The sequence below is a fragment of the Petaurus breviceps genome, unplaced genomic scaffold, assembly GCF_028583685.1.
Source record: "Petaurus breviceps papuanus isolate PSGF00001 unplaced genomic scaffold, PetGlider_PUasm1.0 90723, whole genome shotgun sequence".
Lineage (NCBI taxonomy): Eukaryota > Metazoa > Chordata > Mammalia > Diprotodontia > Petauridae > Petaurus > Petaurus breviceps.
In genome coordinates, this window is record NW_027187323.1 from 8,456,131 (window position 1) to 8,478,630 (window position 22,500).

Consider the following 22,500-nt stretch of genomic DNA (forward strand, 5'->3'; position numbering starts at 1 on the left):
AGGAAGGAAGGAAGGAAGGAAGGAAGGAAGGAAGAAAGGAAGAAAGGAAGAAAGGAAGAAAGAAAGAAAGAAAGAAAGAAAGAAAGAAAGAAAGAATGGAGGGAGGAAGGAAGGAAGGAAGAAGGGAGGGAGGAAGGAAGGAAGGAAGGAAGGAAGGAAGGAAGGAAGGAAGGAAGGAAGGAAGGAAGGAAGGAAGGAAATTATAGGTATTAGCATTTGGTGTCACCACAGTCATTCCAAAATGGTAGCAAAAAAAAATTGTTCAACATACCTACTCATCTTCCTAACTGTTGTCTTTAGCCCTCCAAAATCTTCTCTTTACTAGAATTATTCATCCCTTTTTCTTTTTATGAAAATATATTATGTTCATAAAATTTATGCTTAAATTTTTGTTAACAATTAAAACTACCAAATCAAAAATGGTAGTATATGTATTAGTTTATGTAGGATTCTAGATGCATACAAAAGACAGAAAAGAAACAGAAAAGAATAAGGTGAAAGTTAGAGTATCACAGAGTCTCAGAGTTGGACAGGATCTCTGAGGCAATTGTGTAGTCCATCCCAGTCCAAAAAAGGACTCCCTCTCCAGCATACCCAACAAATGGTGGTCCAGGTTTCATTTGAGTAAGTCAAAAGAGAACTTCAAGAGGCAGTTCATTCCCCTTTGGTATAGCTCAAATTTTTTTAGTTGTTTTTTTTTCCTAAGATTAATTTAAAATTTTCTTCCTTGAAACTTTTTAACCATTGCATCTAGTTCTGCCTTCTAGGGCCAAACAGAACAAATACAACTTTTTTTCCACTCTTTATATATCTGAAGACAGTTATCATGTCCTACCACCACACACACACACACACACACACACACACACACACACACACACACACCCTTCCTTCCCAAAGTCAATCCTTCTCACTAGGAGGAAAGAAAAAAAAAGAAAGAGTAAGACGCAGAAAAAGAAAGAATAATTATTAGATTCTTTTGGTATTATATTTCAGTACTGATTAAAGTTCGTTTGCAATTTAAGAAAGCATTCCATATGTATGGGCATGAAGAACAATTTGTGTTGTTATAGCTGGTATCAAGTAGCAAAATCAGCCTGGACGAACAATAAATTCAGAAAGAAATTAAAATTGCTCTACCTAGAGTTGTAGTATATTCAGGGAGGGATGGAGCTACACCTAAGTATTGTCAAGTGCTCATGGAGATGAAAATATTTTTAATGTCAGGCTCTTTTAGATGAGCAAATTTTACTTGAACTTAAGAAAGATTTAGATTTTTGGGGTAAATATTTAGGGCCAAATGAAAAACCTTCAAGAGAGATCTCTTGTGTGTAAGTTTTAGTTACTGTCTGATCATAAATACAATTAAAATATCTGTTTTCAGTGTACCATGGCAATTCTTAAATAGAGACATGAGAATTAAAAGGATTAAATAAAAATTTTAAATGAGGTTGTTTCTGTATTTCCATAATATACTGGTTGATTCTAAAACTCTCTAGTGAATTTTTTACTCTATCTATGTGCCTCTTATAGAGAATACAACCATAGAAAATTTAATGTTTGGTACAAGTTCTTCCGTTTTGGCCCATCTATAAACATAAAAGAAAAGCTTGCAAGTAGAATTGAAGATCCTTATCCTTCCCAACAGGTTTTGTGATTGATCTGACCAATCATACCAAGATCTGGAGTTAAGGGTCATACAGAAAACACAGTTACCTTTGTAGGAGAATTTCTCACAGAGACGCTATGGTATGGTTGAAAAAAAAAAACCCACTAGATTTGGCAACAAAAGACCTAGATTCAAAATGCTACTGTGACCATTCGTTATGTGCCCTTGAGTAAACGATTTTACCTTTCTGCATTTGTTTCCTCATCTATTAAAAAAAAAAAGGATTCTAGTACTGCTTAATGAGATGACAGTTGTAAAGTGCTACAAAAATGTTACCGATAGTTATTATTATTAGTTATATTATTAGTGTTCCTTTCTAGCAATGTAGTAAGTTAAATTCTCATCCACAAAAGTTGTGTTCTGCAGTGGAAAGAATTCTTAATTTGAAGTCAGGAAACCTAATTTCCTGGCTCATAATCTTGCACAAGTCCCAACTGCTCTGGGCCTCAGTTTCTTCATTTGTGAAATGAAGAGACTGAACTTAGTGACCTGTAAGTTCCCTTTTCACATTTCTGAACCTATGAGCCAGAGAAAGTTTAACTCAATTCCACTTAAGTGATCAAAACATAATGGGTCATCCCTCCAGTGCTTCAACTATCCCACATGAACCCAAGTCCTAGCGGCTCAAATACTTTGGATCAGAAACATTCAATCCCACCTCTTCCATGTGACCTTCCTTGTTGGCTTCTACCTACACTGACTTTTCCCTTCTCGGAACTTTTCCTGAAGTTACAATCAATCTTAAGTAGCTCCTTACTTAAATGATGCTTGGCTGTTTCACAAATGGTAATTCAGGTCTCCTTTCCAGCTAGACTGTAAGCTCTGAGTTGGCAGAGATATCTTACACAAGCTATTATACTTCTTTCACAGAGTCTAGCACAATATTGGGCACATGAGATGGGACCACAATAAACACTTACTGACTGATTGATGTGTGGTACAGATGAAGCACCCTCTTCCTTTGCAAAACTATTTGACTTCTCCAGGCAGCGTTCAAAAAGTCTTCTCCTTAGCATCTTACTCAGAAGTCTACCAGAAATAACTTTATGTCACCTCATAAATGATTTGCCTCTCAAATCAACCAGTTATAGTTTTTAAAGAAAACTGGGTAAGAACTGTCTATCCAGAAACATCTAGCATTTTTCTGCCACACAAGCCAAAAAGATATAAATATAAATACAATTGAAACATCCATTTGCATTTGATTCCATTTTTCAATGGAGACATTCATATGCAAATAAAAAATCAGGCTGTACAATGCAGCTGTGGCCAAATAATTCAGATGGTTACTAGAATATCAAGATAAAAGCAGAATGGTTAGTGTAGATGCCACCCAAGCCACCAAGGATAATAATACCCCTCCCCATTATAGTCATGTTGATGATCTGTCTGTGAAAATTAAATTTCTTCAGGTCCAGTTACTATGATGCAAGTAAAATGTCATCATCACAATCACCACCAATTTATACTCTTGGGAAAGTGTCCACAATACCATGAGCATGCCAGTGGATAACAAATCCTCACTGTTTATTTATTTTTATCCTAAATTGCTGTTTTAAAAAAATAGGTTTGAAACAAAGTTCTAAGATAACCTTAAAAAGTTGGCTCCATCACTGCATGTGGTGTCTCCATCCTTGAGGAAAATATAGGACATTTGAGCAGTGTTGACCTTTTTCCATTAATGCACAGATTTGGTTAACTTCCTACAAAACTTGCAAAGGTGAGAAAAAAAATTTAAGGCTAGTAGTATTAAAGGTTGTCAGTACCTTCAGTTTAACATTCAATAAGGTCTAATTCTACAGCCCAATTTGTCTGTTTTCTTTTTATTTTAGCCCATGTAGTTGCCCATTGTTTCAGTTCACATTTAAAGATTTCAATTTAAAGCATTCTCATAGATAATCTTATTATTTCTTGATGACAAAAGAACAGAAAATATAATTACCTTGCCCTATGCAAAATTCTTATTTAGAACGTCAAACAGATTTACCTTTTTAAAAATAGCTTTTTATTTTTATGGCAAAGAAGCTTGGAGAAGACGAGGGAGAGAAGCATAGATCAGGGCTAAGACTTTTGAAAAATTTTGAAAATTCATTTATTCATTCATTCCACCATTCATTCCTCCATTACTTCATCAGCAGAAAACTCAAAGTGTAGCTAAAGCATAGTATTAGCTCTCTCTCACCCTCTCTCTCTCTCTCTCTCTCTCTCTCTCTCTCTCTCTCTCTCTCTCTCTCTCTCTCTCTCTCTCTCTCTTTCTCTCTCTCATAAACAATTGATTTTTGATATTAAAGTGACAGCTTATTTCAAAAACATGTTTACAGGTTTTAAATATACAAAATCTTGTTCAAGTCACTAAAACTGTTTCACAACATTAATTTATTTTAGAGGGAAAGGCACACATTTCTAAGTCCCCATCACTGGGAAATCACACTTCAACTCTTCTTGCTTTTCCTGCTCATTTTTATTCCCTTTCTACAAACAATAAGCTTAACCTGATATAATTTTCAGTGTAAAAATATTGAGATTATCAAGCATAACTTTTAAGGACTACAAATGCTCTTTCTTATAATTTGTCAACAGTCATGCATTTTTAAAAAGTACATTCCTATCTCTCTACATCTTAGGCTTTGCACTCATTCCTGTGTGTGATATTCAGAGGACGGGAGGAATAAAAGCATATTTTTAGAAACAGGATGTCTTTGTGGTTAGGAACATGTTATGTTTGGTGGGCAATAAAAAATTAGATATACCTTTTTAAAAAAGAAAGAAAACTTATAGAAAACTATAAAAGTAGCTTTGGGCTTGTATTTTCTAGCAGTCAAGATCTGGAAACATGTGGTTCTATTTGTAAAATTTTACTGAGTAACATTTTTGAAATAATGTATTTTCCCTTTGTAAATTACCCAGAGATGAATTTTCCAGGAAGAAATAAAGACAATGTCATCATTTATTTTAAAGAAAAATACCATTTAGATTTTGTATCTAGCACACGATGTGGCCCAGAACAGGGCAGTGTTCAATCAATAATTGGTCATCTGGTTCACTTCTTGCAAATAAACCATATATTTGTAGTTCCATTGTGAATCAGCATTTCATGAAAACAGTGACATAAACCAGCTCAGGCTCTCTGGGAGAAAACCCTGAAAAACCATTTCTTTTTCTTTTATGATTTCAGTTAAGAATGCAAATTGCACGTCGGACTTTGAGGAATATTTTGCCAAAAGGAAACTGGATGAAGGGGATGGCCATGCAGTTAGCATTGCGGAGTACCTACAGCGCAGTGACACAGCCATTATTTACCCAGAAGCCCCTGAGGAACTGTCTCGCCTTGGCACTCCAGAGGCCAATGGGCAAGAAGAAAATGGTGAGACTGTAATTCATTTTTAGCCACTATATTGACCCCTTGCAGCTGTTGCAATTACAAATGCACTACATGCCTGGGTGTTTACCTTAAAATTTGAGGAACAGCTGCAGAAGCATGGAATTTCATGAGCAAAGATTGGAACTGTAATTTTAGTGTATTGTGATTTTTTTTGTCAGCAAATTTGTGTCATTCTGTACATCCAGTGAAGAGCAGGAACAATCAAAGCTTATTTCTGAGAGAGAAATATCCGAGAATATCCTTATCTTTTGGGGGGGGGGGGGCCTTACTTCTGAAGAAGAAATTTAGAAGTGCTGACCCTCAATCATTCTAACACTTTTGTCAAGCAATTACAAAGGTTCCTCATGACTGTATAGCCATGGTCATAGCTTTACATGGTTTAATATTAAATACAAATTGCTAGTCACCTGGAGAAAATTCCTTCATTTTTCAGCTATTTACATCTCCCCCCAAAAGCTCAAGTCATTAATTAATTTTCTAGCACAGTATGAAATGATTCAGACAAGTTTGTCCTGGGTGTGTGAGGGAACTGGTGTGTGCTGAGGCCAGTCTGAAATGATGGCACTCTGGTGTAGCAGATTGCAGTGATTCCTGTCATACCATCCCGGGCAATAAGCCCATTAGCTGCCATTGATTTACTGACCTTTTGGCCTGCTTCTCTCTCTCCTGTCTCTCGGCTACAGACCTGCCACCTGGAACTCCAGATGCTTTTGCCCAACTGCTGACCTGCCCCTACTGCGACCGGGGCTACAAGCGCTTGACATCACTGAAGGAGCACATCAAGTACCGCCATGAGAAGAACGAGGAGAACTTTTCTTGCCCTCTTTGTAGCTACACGTTTGCATACCGCACCCAGCTCGAGCGGCATATGGTGACGCACAAGCCGGGGACAGATCAGGTGGGGGGTTGGTTTTAAGTGATTTCTTTCTATAATAACCCCTTAGAGAAACGATATTGCTTTGATTGGCAATCATTATTAATTTTTCATGGCATTTTGAAGATGCAGATCTTTTAATGGTAATAGCTTTAATTGAGGTCTAAATGATTTTTTGATGGTCTCTTCTAATATGATTTAATAGTCCTATGTTCACGATCGAATGAGTGTGTTAATTTCTAATTTAGAAATTTTATTTGCACTTTAACTTGACTTTAGTTTCATTTTTATGTTCCTCAAAAAGTGAATGAAACTGTAGCATTTTAATTATACATTATTAAACATCTCAGCAATTTTAATTCCATTTTTCACCTACTTTTGCTTTGCAATTTTTTGCATATGGGATTCCTAAGTCATAGTAAAAGATGAGTGTGTTTCTTTCATTTGTCATATAACATCTTCAATCAGGTTGATATTTTTACATTCTCCTAGTAGTTTATAAAATCTAATTGAATGTTTTGAGGAAAATAAAAAATGCACATATATATGATTAAACTAGGCATATGCCTAATATAGCTGAAGTAAATAAAAATGATTATTCCTAGATATACATGCATCTATATATACATACATGTATTTTATACATACATGTTATATATACATGCATGCATATACATAAGTATGTATGTGTATACACAGTAGAATGTTAAAATTGCTCTGGATCATTTGGTTCATCTTTTCCTTGGCTCTTTAAAGAAAAAGACAGCTCTATAGCTTGAACAGGTAACTACAACTTACTTAAATTCATGAAGTGATTCAATGGAACTGCTTTACAATGTTCTTTAAACGTTTTAGCAAAATTGCTATTTCTGGCATCCTAAGAGAATTATATCTGCAAATTGAGTGTATGAAGTGTTAGAGTGGAAACGGAAATGGTGTGCTTTACGTCCAAATAGATGGATTGGCATAGATGAAGTCACATTACATAGGCTTTTTTTTAAACCACATTAATAGTTTTTCTTAACTTGATGTTTAGAAAAAAATATTTTTATATCTTGTTTGAATTTTTTGGCTCCATCTTTTACAAGGAGGAAAATTGGTTAGGGAAACAGACACCAAGTAATGCTGATCATCCTTCAATTTGGAACTTTACCATTTAAGCGGACAGGGGATGTAAATCATCCTAACTGCATCGGATATGGTTTGTTTCATGAACTGCTTTTCAAAGTTCAAATATAGAAAAATGTTTGCATGTTTACACTTATGTAACACATATTTTTCCTTTGCTTAATTTCACTAAAATGCTAAGGAAAAAAACTGCCTAGATATTTATCTATCATAACTGTCTTAAATTTCATATGCAGAAGTGTGATTGTGTTGGCGCATTATGAATGGTAGCTTTGGTGTTGAAAAGTCCCCTCATTTGCTCATGGCATTTACAATTAGTAAATTAAAATGATTGTATCATATTAACAGTGGCACAACTAAAGTTTATAGTAGTCCTCTGAGGGCTGTGGGGGGAGACAAAGCAGCTGTTGCTGTTTGTTTATGCAACTCAGCAACATATGAGCGCTGGTCCCTCAATGGCGCTCCGCGGGCTGGGCTCTGCTTGATCTTTGAAGGTTGCTGCTGTTTGAACAAACCTCCCTGTGTCCCATGTAACACCATCTGTCTCACTAGGAATGTGGGAAGATTCAGCACACCCTAGCAGTTGTCATACCATTTCTGTGCTGTCTTTTTGCAAAAGGCTTTTGTGTCATTGCTGCTCAAAAAAGGCTGACCTCCTACCTTGAGCATCCAGAGTGGATGACTGAATCTTTTTTTGTTGTTGTTAAGAATTCAAAGTCACAACACTTTTCTCTCTTGTTCAAAAAGGTCAGCTGTGTTTGATTATATCTTCACTGCTTTTAACTTGGCTTTCTAGCAAACTATTTTTCTGGATTCATCCCTACTCCTTAGCACGAAAGTTAAAAGTAAAAATGAACAAAAAATGAAGACTATCTGAAATTACTCCTGCTAGTCTGTGTTAAAACTGCTCAAGAAGTTATCACCTGGGATGTTGTCTCTCATATTTTATAGTGAATGAAGTCTGATATGCAACACCTTGATTTAAAAAAAAACAGTTTACATTTGAAACTAGCATCCTGAAAAGGATGTTTAAATGTTTACTGAATGATGAAACATTTATGATCAAGTGTTTTTACTTCTTTAAATTTGAAATTGCCATAGGATGATGCACTCTAAACTTGTAAAGAAATTTTAATTATTGTGGTTTTACATTTTCAAGATGACTTAGAGTTTTCAGGAAAATGGCTCATTTCCCCCTTGTCATTCTCTGGTGCATTAGAGTAGGGAATTCCCAAGTTTTTAATTTTGCAGTGAATGTGAAGAACTACAAACATTTATATAAATGATTTCCTCTCATCTCAGGATAACTTAAAGAGACATTTTGGAGAAGAGAGCTCAAAAATAATTCTGAAGCAAATATTAGATACTTGTGCTAAAGCACTTTTTTTATTTGTTTCAGTTTACTGCAAACATTATAACTTTTATGGCAATACTGAAAGACCGGGCAAAGAAATGACTGTGTACACAGACTCTTTGGCCTATCTGAAAAAGAGGTGTCTTTTCTATTCTACCTAAATATCTTTGTTCTTCTTGTATATGACTAATATCTGCCTCTTTTCCTTTTCTAGCATCAAATGCTGACCCAAGGAGCAGGTAATCGCAAGTTCAAATGCACAGAGTGTGGCAAGGCCTTCAAATATAAACACCATCTGAAGGAACACCTGCGAATTCACAGTGGTGAGTAGCAGAGGTGCTGGTGCTCTCATTTGCATTCTGTTTAATTAGCTGAGTTTTAAAGATTGTTTAAAATTTACACAGTTCTGTTTGTAGCTTTTTAGAGCTACTAAGGTATTTCATAAATTACGTGTGCCTGACTCATCCTCATGAGATTTGTCCTACCATTAATAGCACTGTCTTGCGAAAAGATTTGTAATACTAACATTTATTAAAAATTATAAATGCTTTGCTTTGTTCCCAGAGCTCAAAGAAATATACTCCTCCCTTGAACCCTTGCTTATATTGAATAAGCTTTTAGTCTAAAAAACTTCAGTTTCCAAGGAGGGGAGATAGAGATATTTAATGTGATTTATCTTTTTATAATTAAGAAAGATAGAGAAAAGTTCCAGGTAATCATATGAATTAAGAATCTTGTTAGAAAGCTCAGACAGAGATTTTCTAAATGTTACTTCAATCTTGAGATCTGTGTTTGAGCAAAAGAAAAACCTACCACTTAGATTTTCACCCCAGAACAAGTCTGATAGCTCTGCCAAGCATTTTATTACCAAATTGGAAGCTATTCAAAGGACTTGTAGGATTGGTGGAATCAATGGAATCTCTACAAAGTTGATTAAAACCATGGCTCCACTCCCCTTTAAATAGTGTGACATCTTTATTGTGCTATTGACCACACATTAATCTGACACACTGTTAAAATGGGAGGCTGCCGATGGCAAAGGGAGATTTGGAATCTTTCCTGAGAGCAGAATAGATAGATAGCTGTTCACCTTGCACAGCTGACATCTTGAACTATGTCAACTCAGTGTAGATAAAGCCTAGGAAACAGTTATGGTCAAATAATTCTGACTTAAACACTTAGAACATAAAGTAGCATCATTTTTGCCCTTTCCACTTAATCTCTTGGGTGGCTATCCTGGTAGCTGAATTAGATTGCTACCTATCATAAGATAGTATAATGTTTGTTTTAATTGTCATTTTAGGTGAAAAACCCTATGAGTGCCCCAACTGCAAGAAACGTTTCTCACACTCTGGCTCCTACAGCTCACACATCAGCAGCAAGAAATGCATTGGTTTAATCTCCGTAAATGGTCGAATGAGAAATAATATCAAGACAGGTTCTTCTCCTAATTCTGTTTCTTCCTCTCCTACTAATTCAGCCATTTCACAGCTGAGAAACAAATTGGAGAATGGAAAACCACTTAGTATGTCTGAACAAACGGGCTTACTTAAAATTAAAACAGAACCACTAGATTTTAATGACTATAAAGTTCTTATGGCCACACATGGGTTTAGTGGCGCTAGTCCTTTTATGAATGGTGGACTTGGAGCAACCAGCCCATTAGGAGTTCATCCCTCTGCTCAAAGTCCAATGCAGCACTTAGGTGTAGGAATGGAAGCCCCTCTACTTGGGTTTCCTACAATAGGTAGTAATTTAAGCGAGGTACAGAAAGTTCTACAGATTGTGGACAACACGGTTTCCAGGCAAAAAATGGATTGCAAGGCTGAAGAAATCTCAAAGTTAAAGGGTTATCACATGAAGGATCCATGCTCTCAAGCTGAGGAACAAGGAGTCACTTCTCCTAATATTCCACCTGTGGGTCTTCCAGTCGTGAGTCATAATGGTGCCACTAAAAGTATTATTGACTATACTTTAGAAAAAGTTAATGAAGCCAAAGCTTGCCTCCAGAGCTTAACTACTGACTCAAGGAGGCCGCTCAGTACTATTAAGAAGGAGAAGTTGCGTACTTTAATAGACTTGGTCTCAGAAGAAAAAATGATTGAGAACCATAACATATCCACTCCGTTTTCATGCCAGTTCTGTAAAGAAAGTTTTCCTGGTCCCATTCCCTTACACCAGCATGAGCGTTACCTTTGCAAAATGAATGAAGAAATCAAGGCAGTCCTTCAACCTCACGAAAGCATAGTTCCCAACAAATCTGAAATGTTTGTTGATAATAAAGCTCTTCTGTTGTCATCAGTACTTTCTGAGAAAGGAATGACTAGCCCTATCAACCCATACAAGGACCACATGTCTGTACTTAAAGCATATTATGCTATGAATATGGAACCTAACTCTGATGAACTACTGAAAATTTCCATTGCTGTTGGCCTTCCTCAGGAATTTGTGAAGGAATGGTTTGAACAACGAAAAGTGTACCAGTATTCAAATTCCAGGTCACCATCACTGGAAAGGACCAGTGCCAAGGTGGCGCTGGCTGCCACCAACAACACACCCACTAAAGACTCTTTATCAGCCAGGTCTCCTGTAAAGCCTATGGACTCTATAACATCACCATCTATAGCAGAACTCCATAACAGTGTTACTAATTGTGATACTCCTCTCAGGCTAACGAAACCTACCCACTTTACCAATATTAAACCAGTTGTTGATAAATTGGACCACTCAAGGAGTAATACTCCTTCTCCTTTAAATCTTTCCTCCACATCTTCTAAAAACTCCCATAGTAGTTCTTACACTCCAAACAGTTTCTCCTCTGAGGAGCTTCAGGCTGAGCCTTTGGACTTGTCATTACCAAAACAAATGAAGGAACCCAAAAGTATTATAGCCACAAAGAACAAAACAAAAGCTAATAGCATAAATTTAGACCATAACAGTGTTTCTTTATCATCTGAAAATTCAGATGAACCTCTAAACTTGACTTTTATCAAGAAGGAGTTTTCAAATTCAAATAACTTGGATAATAAAAGCACTAATCCAGTATTCAGTATGAACCCATTTAGTGCCAAACCTTTATACACAACCCTTCCACCACAAAGCGCATTTCCCCCTGCCACATTTATGCCGCCAGTGCAGACCAGTATCCCGGGGCTGCGACCATACCCGGGACTAGATCAGATGAGCTTCCTACCACATATGGCCTATACCTACCCAACTGGAGCAGCTACTTTTGCTGACATGCAGCAAAGGAGAAAGTACCAGCGGAAACAAGGATTTCAGGTATGGGACATCTTTGACTGTGTTTCTGCCAGGAAACGGACAGCTGAAAATTGTATAGATTATGTTCTCCTAGGAAAAAATAATCTGGGGGGGGGGGGCAGAATCAAATGTTGTTTTATTTTTAGCAGAAATAGAAAAGTTTATTTTGACTTGAACTTGAAAAACTGAGTGCGCTAGAAAAATAAATGGATGTAACACTGGAATACTGTACTATATAAGCACATTTGCTAAAAAAAAAAAAAAGAAAGAAAGAAAAGAAAGAAAAAAGATAAAAGCACATTTGGAAGAACTTAACATTTATTTTTTGAGGTTTATTTATATTGTATTTGTCAGCCATTAGAATTTTATATTGCTAACAACATTTGGTAGACCTTACGTATATGCCAAAAATTATAGTCCACAGCAGTCACATACCTTTACAGATGTTCACAATATGTAAGACCAGATATATGTGTTCTGTGTGTATGTGTGTGTATGCGTGTGTGTAACATAGTTTAGTGAAGTGAGTGATTTTGAAGAATAATTTTTAAAATACTTTAAGACATTCCCTTATGTCTTATTAAGTTCCATTAGTAATTTTACTGACTAGTAAATGTTTTACAGTTTCAAATGTAAAAATCAGGTACATTTTAACATCGTGGAGAGTAATCCCTGCCTGCACGATAGGAGCACAAACAGCACCACACCTCCATAACAGCTGTTCCAGTATTCCAATTTACAGTACATCTGCCCTCTTTGTAAATGTATTTAAGCCTATTTAATCTTCTCTAATATTAATTAGTGCAGACGTAGTCTAAGAAAACTGAACTGTGTGATAGCAAATGGAAATGTATGTTATCATGCAAGTTTGCACTCCTTAGGATCAAGACAAAATAAATATCAAGAAATTTAATAATTTACTGATCCACATTCATTATTGCTTAATGCTGAAGGCTGTTTTAACATAGATAGAACATTGATAAAAAGTGTTATTAATATTCCCTATTTCAAATTACAAAATTAAATATAAAAATATAGCTTGAGGCCTTTAGTCAGTAGACATACATTTAAATAGATTGCATAATAATAACATTTTGTACCTAAATATGAAATTCAATTAAAATGGTTTTCTACAGCTACAGTTATCTCTAAAGTTAGGCCATTGAAAAATAAACAAATTTCAAGTCTCAAGTTTTTTTTTCTTATACTTATTTCATGAGATCATTTTTTAAATTTTCTTATAAATATTCACACTTTTTTTACCCATGTAGTTTACTATTTTATCTTGTCAAAAAATAGTTGAAATCTACTCTCCAAGACAGAAGTGTTTCCTATATTGTTTGCATCTGAGATGTAATAAAATTATGTAAAATTTGAAATATGTCATTGAAAATAAAATAATCTAGATCAATTTGTAAGCATTGTCTTTGAGAAATTGCAAATGTCACATTGTGAAGGTCCAAAATATTGTGGAAAAGTAGAACAAAAGAAAGAGAATGTGTTAGATAAATTATTTGATTCCATCATAGGGAGAATTGCTTGATGGAGCGCAAGACTATATGTCAGGCCTGGATGATATGACAGATTCTGACTCCTGTCTGTCCCGAAAGAAGATCAAGAAGACAGAGAGTGGCATGTATGCATGTGACTTATGTGACAAGACATTCCAGAAAAGCAGTTCCCTTCTGCGACATAAATATGAACACACAGGTATGAATGACTTTAACTAGCTAGTTAGAGCTTCACTGCATGCTGTACATTTCATAATATTTAATGAGTACACTTGTGCGACATAAGATGTAACATATGCTGATACTTTCAACAAGGAAGAAATAATGCTTTTGCCTAGCTCAGTTGGACTTTTTTTTTCTTTGCCTGTTTATTGGATCGAGTGCGTAATTATGAATGCATTTGTCTCCACCTCTTTTGACTTCTCTGTAAGCTGAATTCACAGATTATGTCAGAGAATAGCTTAGTGGGTAGTGCTATGAGAGGATATAGCAATCAGAAGATTAGGTATCAGATGAGTCTTGGTATTCTTAGACTGTGACTATGGTCTATTAAAACATCTGCTTGAAAATAAGAGTCAGTGAACTGGTTGTCTGTTTCATCAATACAACACCAAACAACCAGCTATTGCTGCTGTTGTCTGCCAAATATTTGGATAGTGTGTAAGCACAGCTATAGAAAGGTTCCATGTATGACCTTGAAACTAAGGTAACCATGCTAGTACCATCCACAAATCCTGAAAGAGGAAGGGGAAAGGGATGCATATTGTATACATAAAGTTGTATTCTAAAGGAGATAATGAAATTATCTTTGGATGAAAAACTAAAATAAAAATCCTTAAAATGTATTACTTCATCCCTAATTCATGCACTCCTAACTTTGGGAAATGGTACAAAATAAGGAAGAACTTGCTAACAATTGGAGCTATCCAAAAGTGGAATGGGCTGCCTCAGGAGGTGGTGTGTTCCCTCTCATTGGAGGTCTTCAAGCAAAGGCTGGATGACCACTTGTCGGGTATGTTGTAGAGGGAATTCTTGTTCGGGTATGGGTTGGACAAATGGCCCCTGACATCCCTTCCAACTCTCAAGTTTTGTGATTCTCTAATTCTGAAAAATACCCACAAAACGGTACATCCCTATGGACACAGGCCAAATCTAAGGGTGAAGTTCTGATGACTTTTCATGTGGGGAGATGACTTGTTAACCACACCCACAGGTCTATTTTGCACTGGTGGTCCTGCCCTTTTCCAGGTTGAACAAGCTGAAAGGAGGGATTGACTTAGGATGGATCAGGGCTTGGCTAGGGTGGAGTGTAGCTAGAAGGATAGCTATGGTGAGTGGTTAGCTGTAGAATCACAGAGTGTTAAAGCTAAAAGGAAACTTAAGCATCATCTTGTTAAATCTGATTTTCTACCCAAAGTCTAGAAAGGTCTATAATATAATGGAAAAATAATTGGAGTTGGAGTCAAGAGAGACATGGAATCAAATCCTGCTTCCTTTCCAATCAAATCCAGAATTTTTTAAACATTCTCTATGTGCAAAGTTCTACATTGGGTGCTGGTATCACTGAGATAAAAGGAAAAAATAATCCCTTCACTCTATGTAAAATACATTTTCCTAGGGGGGAAGGGGGCAGTTTACAACATTCTATGTGCTTGACTAGGGGCAACCTCTCTGAGGCACAATTTCCTTATCTATAAAATGGGAATAATAATATCAGGCATACTGACTTATCGAGTTTGTTGTGAGGATAAAGTCCTTTGCAAACCTTAAAGCACTATGTAAATGTCTGCTTTAACTAATAAACATTTTCATAATACCTCAAGTCTATATAGAACCTTAAAGTTTACAAGGTGCTTGTCTCACAACTTCCCTGTAAAGTAGGTATGGGAGACTATTATCCTCTTTTGACAAGTGAGGAAACTGAGTCTCAGAGAGGTAAAGTCACACATCTAGTTAGAATCAGGGTTCTAGTTCTTCTGACTTGGAATTGAGGGTTCTTTCCATTATTTCACACTTATTTACTGAGGTCATACAACTGGTTAATGTAGTTAGAATTAGAGCTCATCTGATTCCCAATTAAGTGTTGCTATCACTGCTCCATGCCACCACTGAGATAAGTGTGCTTTTCCTCCTTTTTTAGGAGTCTAGATTAGAATAGAACCTTAGAACTAGATGTGAGTCTGTCACCCAAACTTTTATTTGGTTGATTGGTAAAGCGAAACATAATAAAGTCTAAAGCTGGACAAGCTGGAATTCAATTCAATTCAATAAATGTTTATCAAGGCTTCACGCTAAGTGTTGGGAATACAAACATATAATGAAAAACAGTCCTTGTCTTCTTGGAGTTGACCTGCTAGTGGGTTGGTGCTTGGAGGAGGGGGGTTGCCACTTATATAAAAGTAAATATAATACAAAGTGAAGAAGAGAACACAAAAAAACTGGGGGTGGTCAAGGAAGGAAGGCTTCAAAAAGAGTGTGACACCAAAAGTGAATGAACATTGATGGAAAACAATGATTCTAAGGAGAGATGATAAGATAAGAATATATTGTCATGGGAGATGGCTTTCATGAATTTAACAGAAAGGAAGATGGAGTTTGGAGTTTGGGTCTAGCTAGTAGATAGTTTGGACTGGAAGGAAAACTATAGAATCCTGATTTTTAATGCAACATTCTTTCAACTTGATCACATGGTTATTTTTTTTCTGTATCCTGAAGTCTAATTGAACGGGTGGAGAATTCTATGAGTAAATAGAGCCAAGGGCCCATAAACCAAAAGAGGGGGGAAGGGAGGGAGGGAAGGAGAGGGAGGAGAGAGAGAGAGAGAGAGAGAGAGAGAGAGAGAGAATAATAACATTTTGATTTTCAATGAAGGGTCTAGATTTGGGTCTTCTAAGCAAACTATTAGAATTATTTGAGTAAAAAGGATGTGGAATAAGAGAAAGAAGAAATGTTATTAAAAGTTTAGTGACAAATTAATTTGAGCTCATAACCAGAAAATACATTATACTTAAAACTTTCCCCATCCTTGTACCTCATTCATAGATATTTTTGTCAATACTTGAGGATAATTATATATATATATATATACTACAAATACTGGCCCTTTTAGATTAGAAAATTAAACTAACTAATATTTTAAGCATATTCAGTTATGAAAAATCTGTTTGATATTTCACAATTTAAAACACACTGTTTAACAAAAGCAATAGCAAAGGCACTTTTCTGTGTCTGAATGATTTTAACACAATCATGGACAAACATTACCTTTTACAACACAGCTTCTGTAAAGGTCTTATCTTGGAGCTGCCCGATAGAGCTGACTCTCACAAGCACATTGACTCTAAGGTCAATAGCCTTAATGAGATTAAAAGGCAAAAGTTGACAAGCAGAAGGATGAATAATGATTGAAATTTTTTTCCAAAATTAACTGCATTTAAACAAAACAAAAACAAAACATTTTGCTTTTTTAAGATATGAGACCTGATGCTTCGAAGTATACTTGCTATCAACAGGATGGTAAACATAATGTCATTTCTCTGAATTTGTGAGGAACAATCCTGCTATTAGTTTTCCACCTTGTTAGCTTTCTGGCTTGTCAACATCTAGGTCTCTTGACCCAACATATGATAAATTTTCCTTATTTCTGAGCCTTGGTTTCCACCAAAATGAAGATCTTTATGCATTTTTCTATCACCATGAAATATATAGAAATTTTGTCAATTTTCCTTTTTTAACTGAATATCTAGGTCTTGTATTTTTTTATAAATGACTAATAGTAATATTTTTATGCTTCATCAATAAGAATCTCAAAAAATTATGAATAAAACTCTAAGTTGCTAGGATTATCAACAATAAGGTTGATTAAATAAATATTCAGATAGGTAATAATTCCAAATTTTTAATTGATGATGATGCATTGAAAGAATTCAGTTTAACATTAAGAATGTTTTCTTTTTTAAAAGGAGTTAGGAGGGAAATTATGATACATACATCCCTAGAATCCTATGTACTTTTATCTTTGACCTGTTGAATTTGTTTTCCTAGAAGACTCAATCCTATTGTTAGCATACATGGCTATAGTCATTCCATGACTAAAGTTAACCAAAAATGTGTTCAGAGATGCCCATTGCTGCCTTGGTCCACAATTAGTTTTCAATATTGCTGATGTTGTATGGCAAATGGTAGCTAGGAGGTCTGACTGAGCTCATTTTATGATATACTGAAAAAGTGTCTGAGGTATTTCAGTTGGTCTTTAGGACAAGCCACTTTGGTAAATTTATATTTTAAAGTTCATTTGCTGAAAGCTAATCTACCATTACCTTTTGTCCCCAGCTGTTTCTCTCATTCTATTTGATCCTTGTTCACAGTGAACTTATTTGACCATAATTAAGAGAGCAACATAATGTTCAATTTTTTTAATCTATGATTTCTTAGTTTCTTTTTCTGAGTGAAAAAAAATCCTCTTAAGTATTGGCTTTTGCAGCATTCTGGCACCAAAAATGTTAATTATCACAAAGAAAGCTTGTGAATTCCATGTATGGCTTGCTTTAAAATACTAATTTGAAAATTCCTTTGATCATACACTATTGGGACTCATGTATCTACTCCACTAACTTCCTTAGGTCTTCTTTATTCAAAATGAGCTGAAAGCCTAGGGGTTAAGTCAATCACTAGTCAAATTCTTTCTTAGGTTACACACTACTGTTTTTATAGCCTAAACTTTCTGCCATGTGATTCATTTCAAACATCATTCTAGCTTCCAGGTGAATCATCAGGCTAGAGATTAAAGAAAAAATAAGCCTCAAAAGGCCTTAAGCATTCAGAAATTTGGATGTTTCTCTGAAGCTTGTTCCTATACAAATGTATTTCTAGGAGCTCTTAATTTCAATCAGATGAACAAAAGATGAATATGTAAGCCACTTTCTCTTTAAACTAGACTAGAAGATATACCATTTGGTGAAATTTCTTTGTGTGTGACAGGAGTCAAATAGTTTTCTCCATTAATATTGCCTTTTGCTTGGTATGTATAATAATAAAAGTTACTGTTCACATTTATGTTGTGTTTTAAGGTTCACAAATACTTTTTTTTGCACAACAGCCCACTGAGATAGGAAAATTATTGTCCCCATTGTGTAGATGATGAAACAAGCTCAAAGAGTTTAAGTAACATATCAGGGTTACATTCTAAGTAAGTCTGAGCCAAGACTGCCTATTCCATGTTCTTACTTCCACAAATTTCCTTGTGATCTCTCCCTTTTTTTCTATAATTTTATGTTTCTCTTTCTCTCTTCTCTCTCTCCATCTCTCTTTGTCTCTGTCTCCCTGTGTCTGTTTCTTTCTCTTTCTGTCTCTCTTTGCCTCTTTCTGTCTCTCTCTGTGTCTCTTTCTTTCTGTATCTCTACTCTCTCTGTGTCTTCAATATCCTCCCTTTCTCTCTCCCTCCCTTCTTTTATTACAGTATCTCTTTTCCAAGTATCCAAATGACTTGGAAGAATAAAAGCTTTGTTCCTCAATTCATAGACTCTTAGAACTAGAAGAGACACTATCTAGACCAAACTCCCTCATTTTGCAGGTGAGGAAACTGAGGCCCAGAGAAGTTAAATGACTTGCTCAAGTTCACATGGTGAGTTAATGACAGAGTTGGTGCTAAAAATCAGGATTCCAAGTTCACAATCCACTTTTCTTTCCATTACATCATCCATCTTAAAATTGACTCATTTAGAACTTAATTCTTCTAATTTCATTGAAAAAATGCATTATATTTTAAGATAAACTTCATATACTGCCTTCAGATCATGAAGTCGTATTAATGTTTTCATGCTATAAAAGTATTCTTTGTTAGTGACAGTATGCTCTGGAAAGTAATCTCCAGCCACAGAATATTTTATGGACTCTAATTTAATTAAGCTCCCTATCCTACTCTTAAAGAACCCAAATCCTGTGTTCCTAGTAACATTATCCATAAGGAAGTATATATATACCATTATATATATACATATACCATTGGTAGTCCATTTTGTAGCTTTTCTCGTGAAAAGAAGATTTAGAAAATAACCCCAAAGTACAAATGTTCACAGTGTTCTTAATCAATCTGATTAAGACCATCAACTCATTTCAAATGAGAACAAAAGATGACTCCTTGACCTGGAGAACTTCCGAGAAAAGGAGACATTCTGAAATAGAACAAGACCCAGGTATAGAATCCATGCCTTTTGGTCACATGAAATAGCCTTGTTCTATATTTAGCCATTAAAGGAGGTTTGGGGGGCATTTAAAAAATTCTATTCTTGGGAATTTATCTTGAAATTTGACTCAATTTTTTTTTAAATTAAATCATATAGTATTGTGGTCCACAGTAGACAGTCATTCTTACTCTAAATTGCATTCAAAATAATCAGAACAACCCAGCTAACTATACACAGCAGCATGACCAGCAGGGTGCTAAAAGTATTGTTTATTCTAATTGAATTGATCAGTTTCACTAGAACTTAGAAGAGTTCATCTATTCAGTTCATTTCTACAAAATTTACTAAGCATTACTGTATGTAGATAGATGTAGATGTAGGGCATTGTACAAGTTACTGAGAATGCACAGATAAAATGGACACAGCTGCCAAGAGACAGCATGGCATGGTGGCCCAATAGAGAGCTGACCTTGAAGCCAGGAAGATCTGGATTCAAATCTCGACTCTGGCACCTACTTTTTGTGTAACCCTGGACAAGTCACTTACTGTGTTTCCCCGATAATAAGACCTATCCTGAAAATAAGCCCTCCCCTTACTGTGTAAGATTCCTCTAAAATAAGCCCTCCCCCGAAAATAAGCCCTATTGAGATTGCTACTGTAATGAAGGTGATCCCCTGCGCTACACGCTACATTATGGTACCCTCTGTATGCACCGTCCCCCCCCCTGGATGAAATGCACGCTGTGCTCCGAGCTGCATCCAATCAGAGGTGCAGCAGTGAGTGCGTCATCCTGTTCTTCCCCAGTGATTTGCTTGCTGGTGCCATTGAGAGCAGTGCCGCGGAGGAGAGCTGAGGCAGGACAACATAAGCCCTCCCCTGAAAATAAGCCCTCTGGTGTTTTTCTTTCCAAAAAATTAATAAGACAGTGTCTTATTATCGGGGAAACACGGTAGGCTCAATGTTTTAGGCATCGCTTTAAAATTATAAGGTACAGAGAAGGTGCCAACCTGCTTTGGTAAAGAGAATCTCCTCACCTAAGAGTTCCTTATACCAATAAAATAACATGTCCAGTCTTTATCCCTATCTTGCTCATAGTCATATTGAAGGGGGAGAGGAGAGGAGAATGTAGAGGAGAGGAGAGGAAAGGAGAGGAGAGGAGAATGCAGAGAAGAAGAGGGGAGGGGAGGGGGGGGGGAGGGGAGGGCGACGGAGGGAGGAAGGCAGGGAGGGGAGGGGAGGAGAGGAGAGGAGAGGAGAGGGAGAAAGATAGGATACCAAAATAAATGATAGAATTTTCTAAGTACAAAAGAGAACATTGACAAAATTTTATCTGAAATAGTATGAGAGAGAAAACTATATTTCAACTGAGGAGGTCAGGGTGAGAGAAGCCTTCATGATAGTGATGGCATCTGAGTTGAATTTTAAGGGAGGGATTTCAATAGGAAGAGATTAGGGAAAAGTCCATTCCAGGCATAGGGAAAGGTATGAGCAAAGGCATATGGAAGAGAGAGTGTAGAACAAGGACATATAACATACAACATAAGGAATTCCAATTTAGCTGCAATGTAGTATATACAAATGGGAGAAGTGTGAGTTAAAGCCAGTGTCAAACTGTGGAGTCAGTTAGTCATTCCTCAAACATTTCCTAAGCACTCATAATTGTCAGAAACTGTGCAAATCACTGGGGATACAGGGAAAAGCATATTTGTAAAAAAACCAACAAAAAAAACCTTCTTCCCTTAAAGAGTGTACGTTCTTGGGTAAAGGAATAAATATGATAAGAACAATGCACAAAGATTACTTGAGCAACAGTGTGAAGGATTTGAGTGGGTAGAGACAGATAGTTTGGTGTTGTTGTTCCATCATTTCAGTGGTTTCTGACTCTTTGTGAGTCTGACTCATTTGGGTTTTCTTGGCAAAGATACTGGAATGATTTGCCATTTCCTTCTCCAGCTCATTTTACAAATGAGGAAACTCAGGCAAATAAGGTTAAGTGACTTGGCCAGGGTCACACAGCTAGTAGGTGTCTGAGGTCAGATTTGAACTCAGGAAGATGAGTCTTCTGACTCTAGGCCCAGCATTTATCCACTGCACCACCTAGCTATCCATATAGTTTGGTGACAGGAAGGCTTTTATGAAAATTAAAACAAGAGGTACTAAGGGTCTGAGCCAATTTGGTGGCAGTATACATGGAAATCAAGGGAGGGAGAAGTAAAATTAGCAGACCTTGGGAATTGGTTGGATGTAAGAAACAGAAAAGAGTCAAAATGACTGATCTGGGGGCTATGTGAGTGATAGATGACAGTGTGATCAAAAGATCACAGATTTAGATAAAGAAGGGACCTTCAAAGTCACTCTGTTCACTTCCTGGACTTTATAACTGAGAGAATTCAAGTAAGTTAGATGATTTGGCCAAAGTGACAACAGTAATAAATGATAAAACCAGCATTCATACCCTAGTCTGATAACTCCAAATCCAGTGTGCTGACGATGTTAAAGTCAATTTGGCACATGTTAAACTGAAGGTACAGTGAGGTGGCATTATCCAACTGACAGTGGGGGAATGAATACAGGACTAAAGCTCTGGGGAAAAGCTGGATCTTAATAAATGTGATATAGCAGTGGTGTCACCACTGCTTGATGATCATGGAAACCATAAAAATGGAGAAGATTGCAAAAGAGAGTGTATACAAAGAGATGAGAAGAGGACCAAAAGCTTGGGAATAACACCCAACATTAAAGGGTGAATCAGCAAAGGAGATGAGGTGGGGGGATATCTGTGAAAGAGTCATAGCAAAGAAAGCAAGGTAGAATTTGTGAAGGGCTGCAGATAGGTCAGGGAGGGAAATGACTGAAAAGATCCCATTACATTGATAGATAAAAAGGTGATTAGCGTTAGAGAGAACAGTTTTAATTGAGCAATGGGTATGGAAGCAGGTCTGTTACCATTCATGCCTGTACTGTCTTATAGTAGCAAAAGGATATTAATTCATAATCCCATCAGTACTGCCTTTGATTCAAATGTTTCTCCCACACATTTTGACCCTAGTTTATTTCACTTCCTATAAAATATAAAGTTCTGTATTTGTAGACAGAAGGACATAGGTTCAAGTTCCACCTCTGACATTTGTTATCT

General features: G+C 36.3%; 1 protein-coding gene across 3 annotated transcripts in view; it reads left to right on the top strand.

Annotated features, from left to right (window-relative positions):
- Nucleotides 1–22,500, top strand: part of ZEB2 (zinc finger E-box binding homeobox 2) — a 144,723-nt gene that overhangs the window by 118,105 nt on the left and 4,118 nt on the right. For all 3 annotated transcript variants that reach the window (XM_069066746.1, XM_069066747.1, XM_069066748.1), the window contains 5 exons: nucleotides 4,845–5,033; nucleotides 5,735–5,949; nucleotides 8,622–8,730; nucleotides 9,711–11,689; nucleotides 13,198–13,378. In XM_069066746.1, the coding sequence (XP_068922847.1) occupies nucleotides 4,845–5,033; nucleotides 5,735–5,949; nucleotides 8,622–8,730; nucleotides 9,711–11,689; nucleotides 13,198–13,378 (2,673 nt within the window). The remainder of the gene's footprint in view (nucleotides 1–4,844; nucleotides 5,034–5,734; nucleotides 5,950–8,621; nucleotides 8,731–9,710; nucleotides 11,690–13,197; nucleotides 13,379–22,500) is intronic.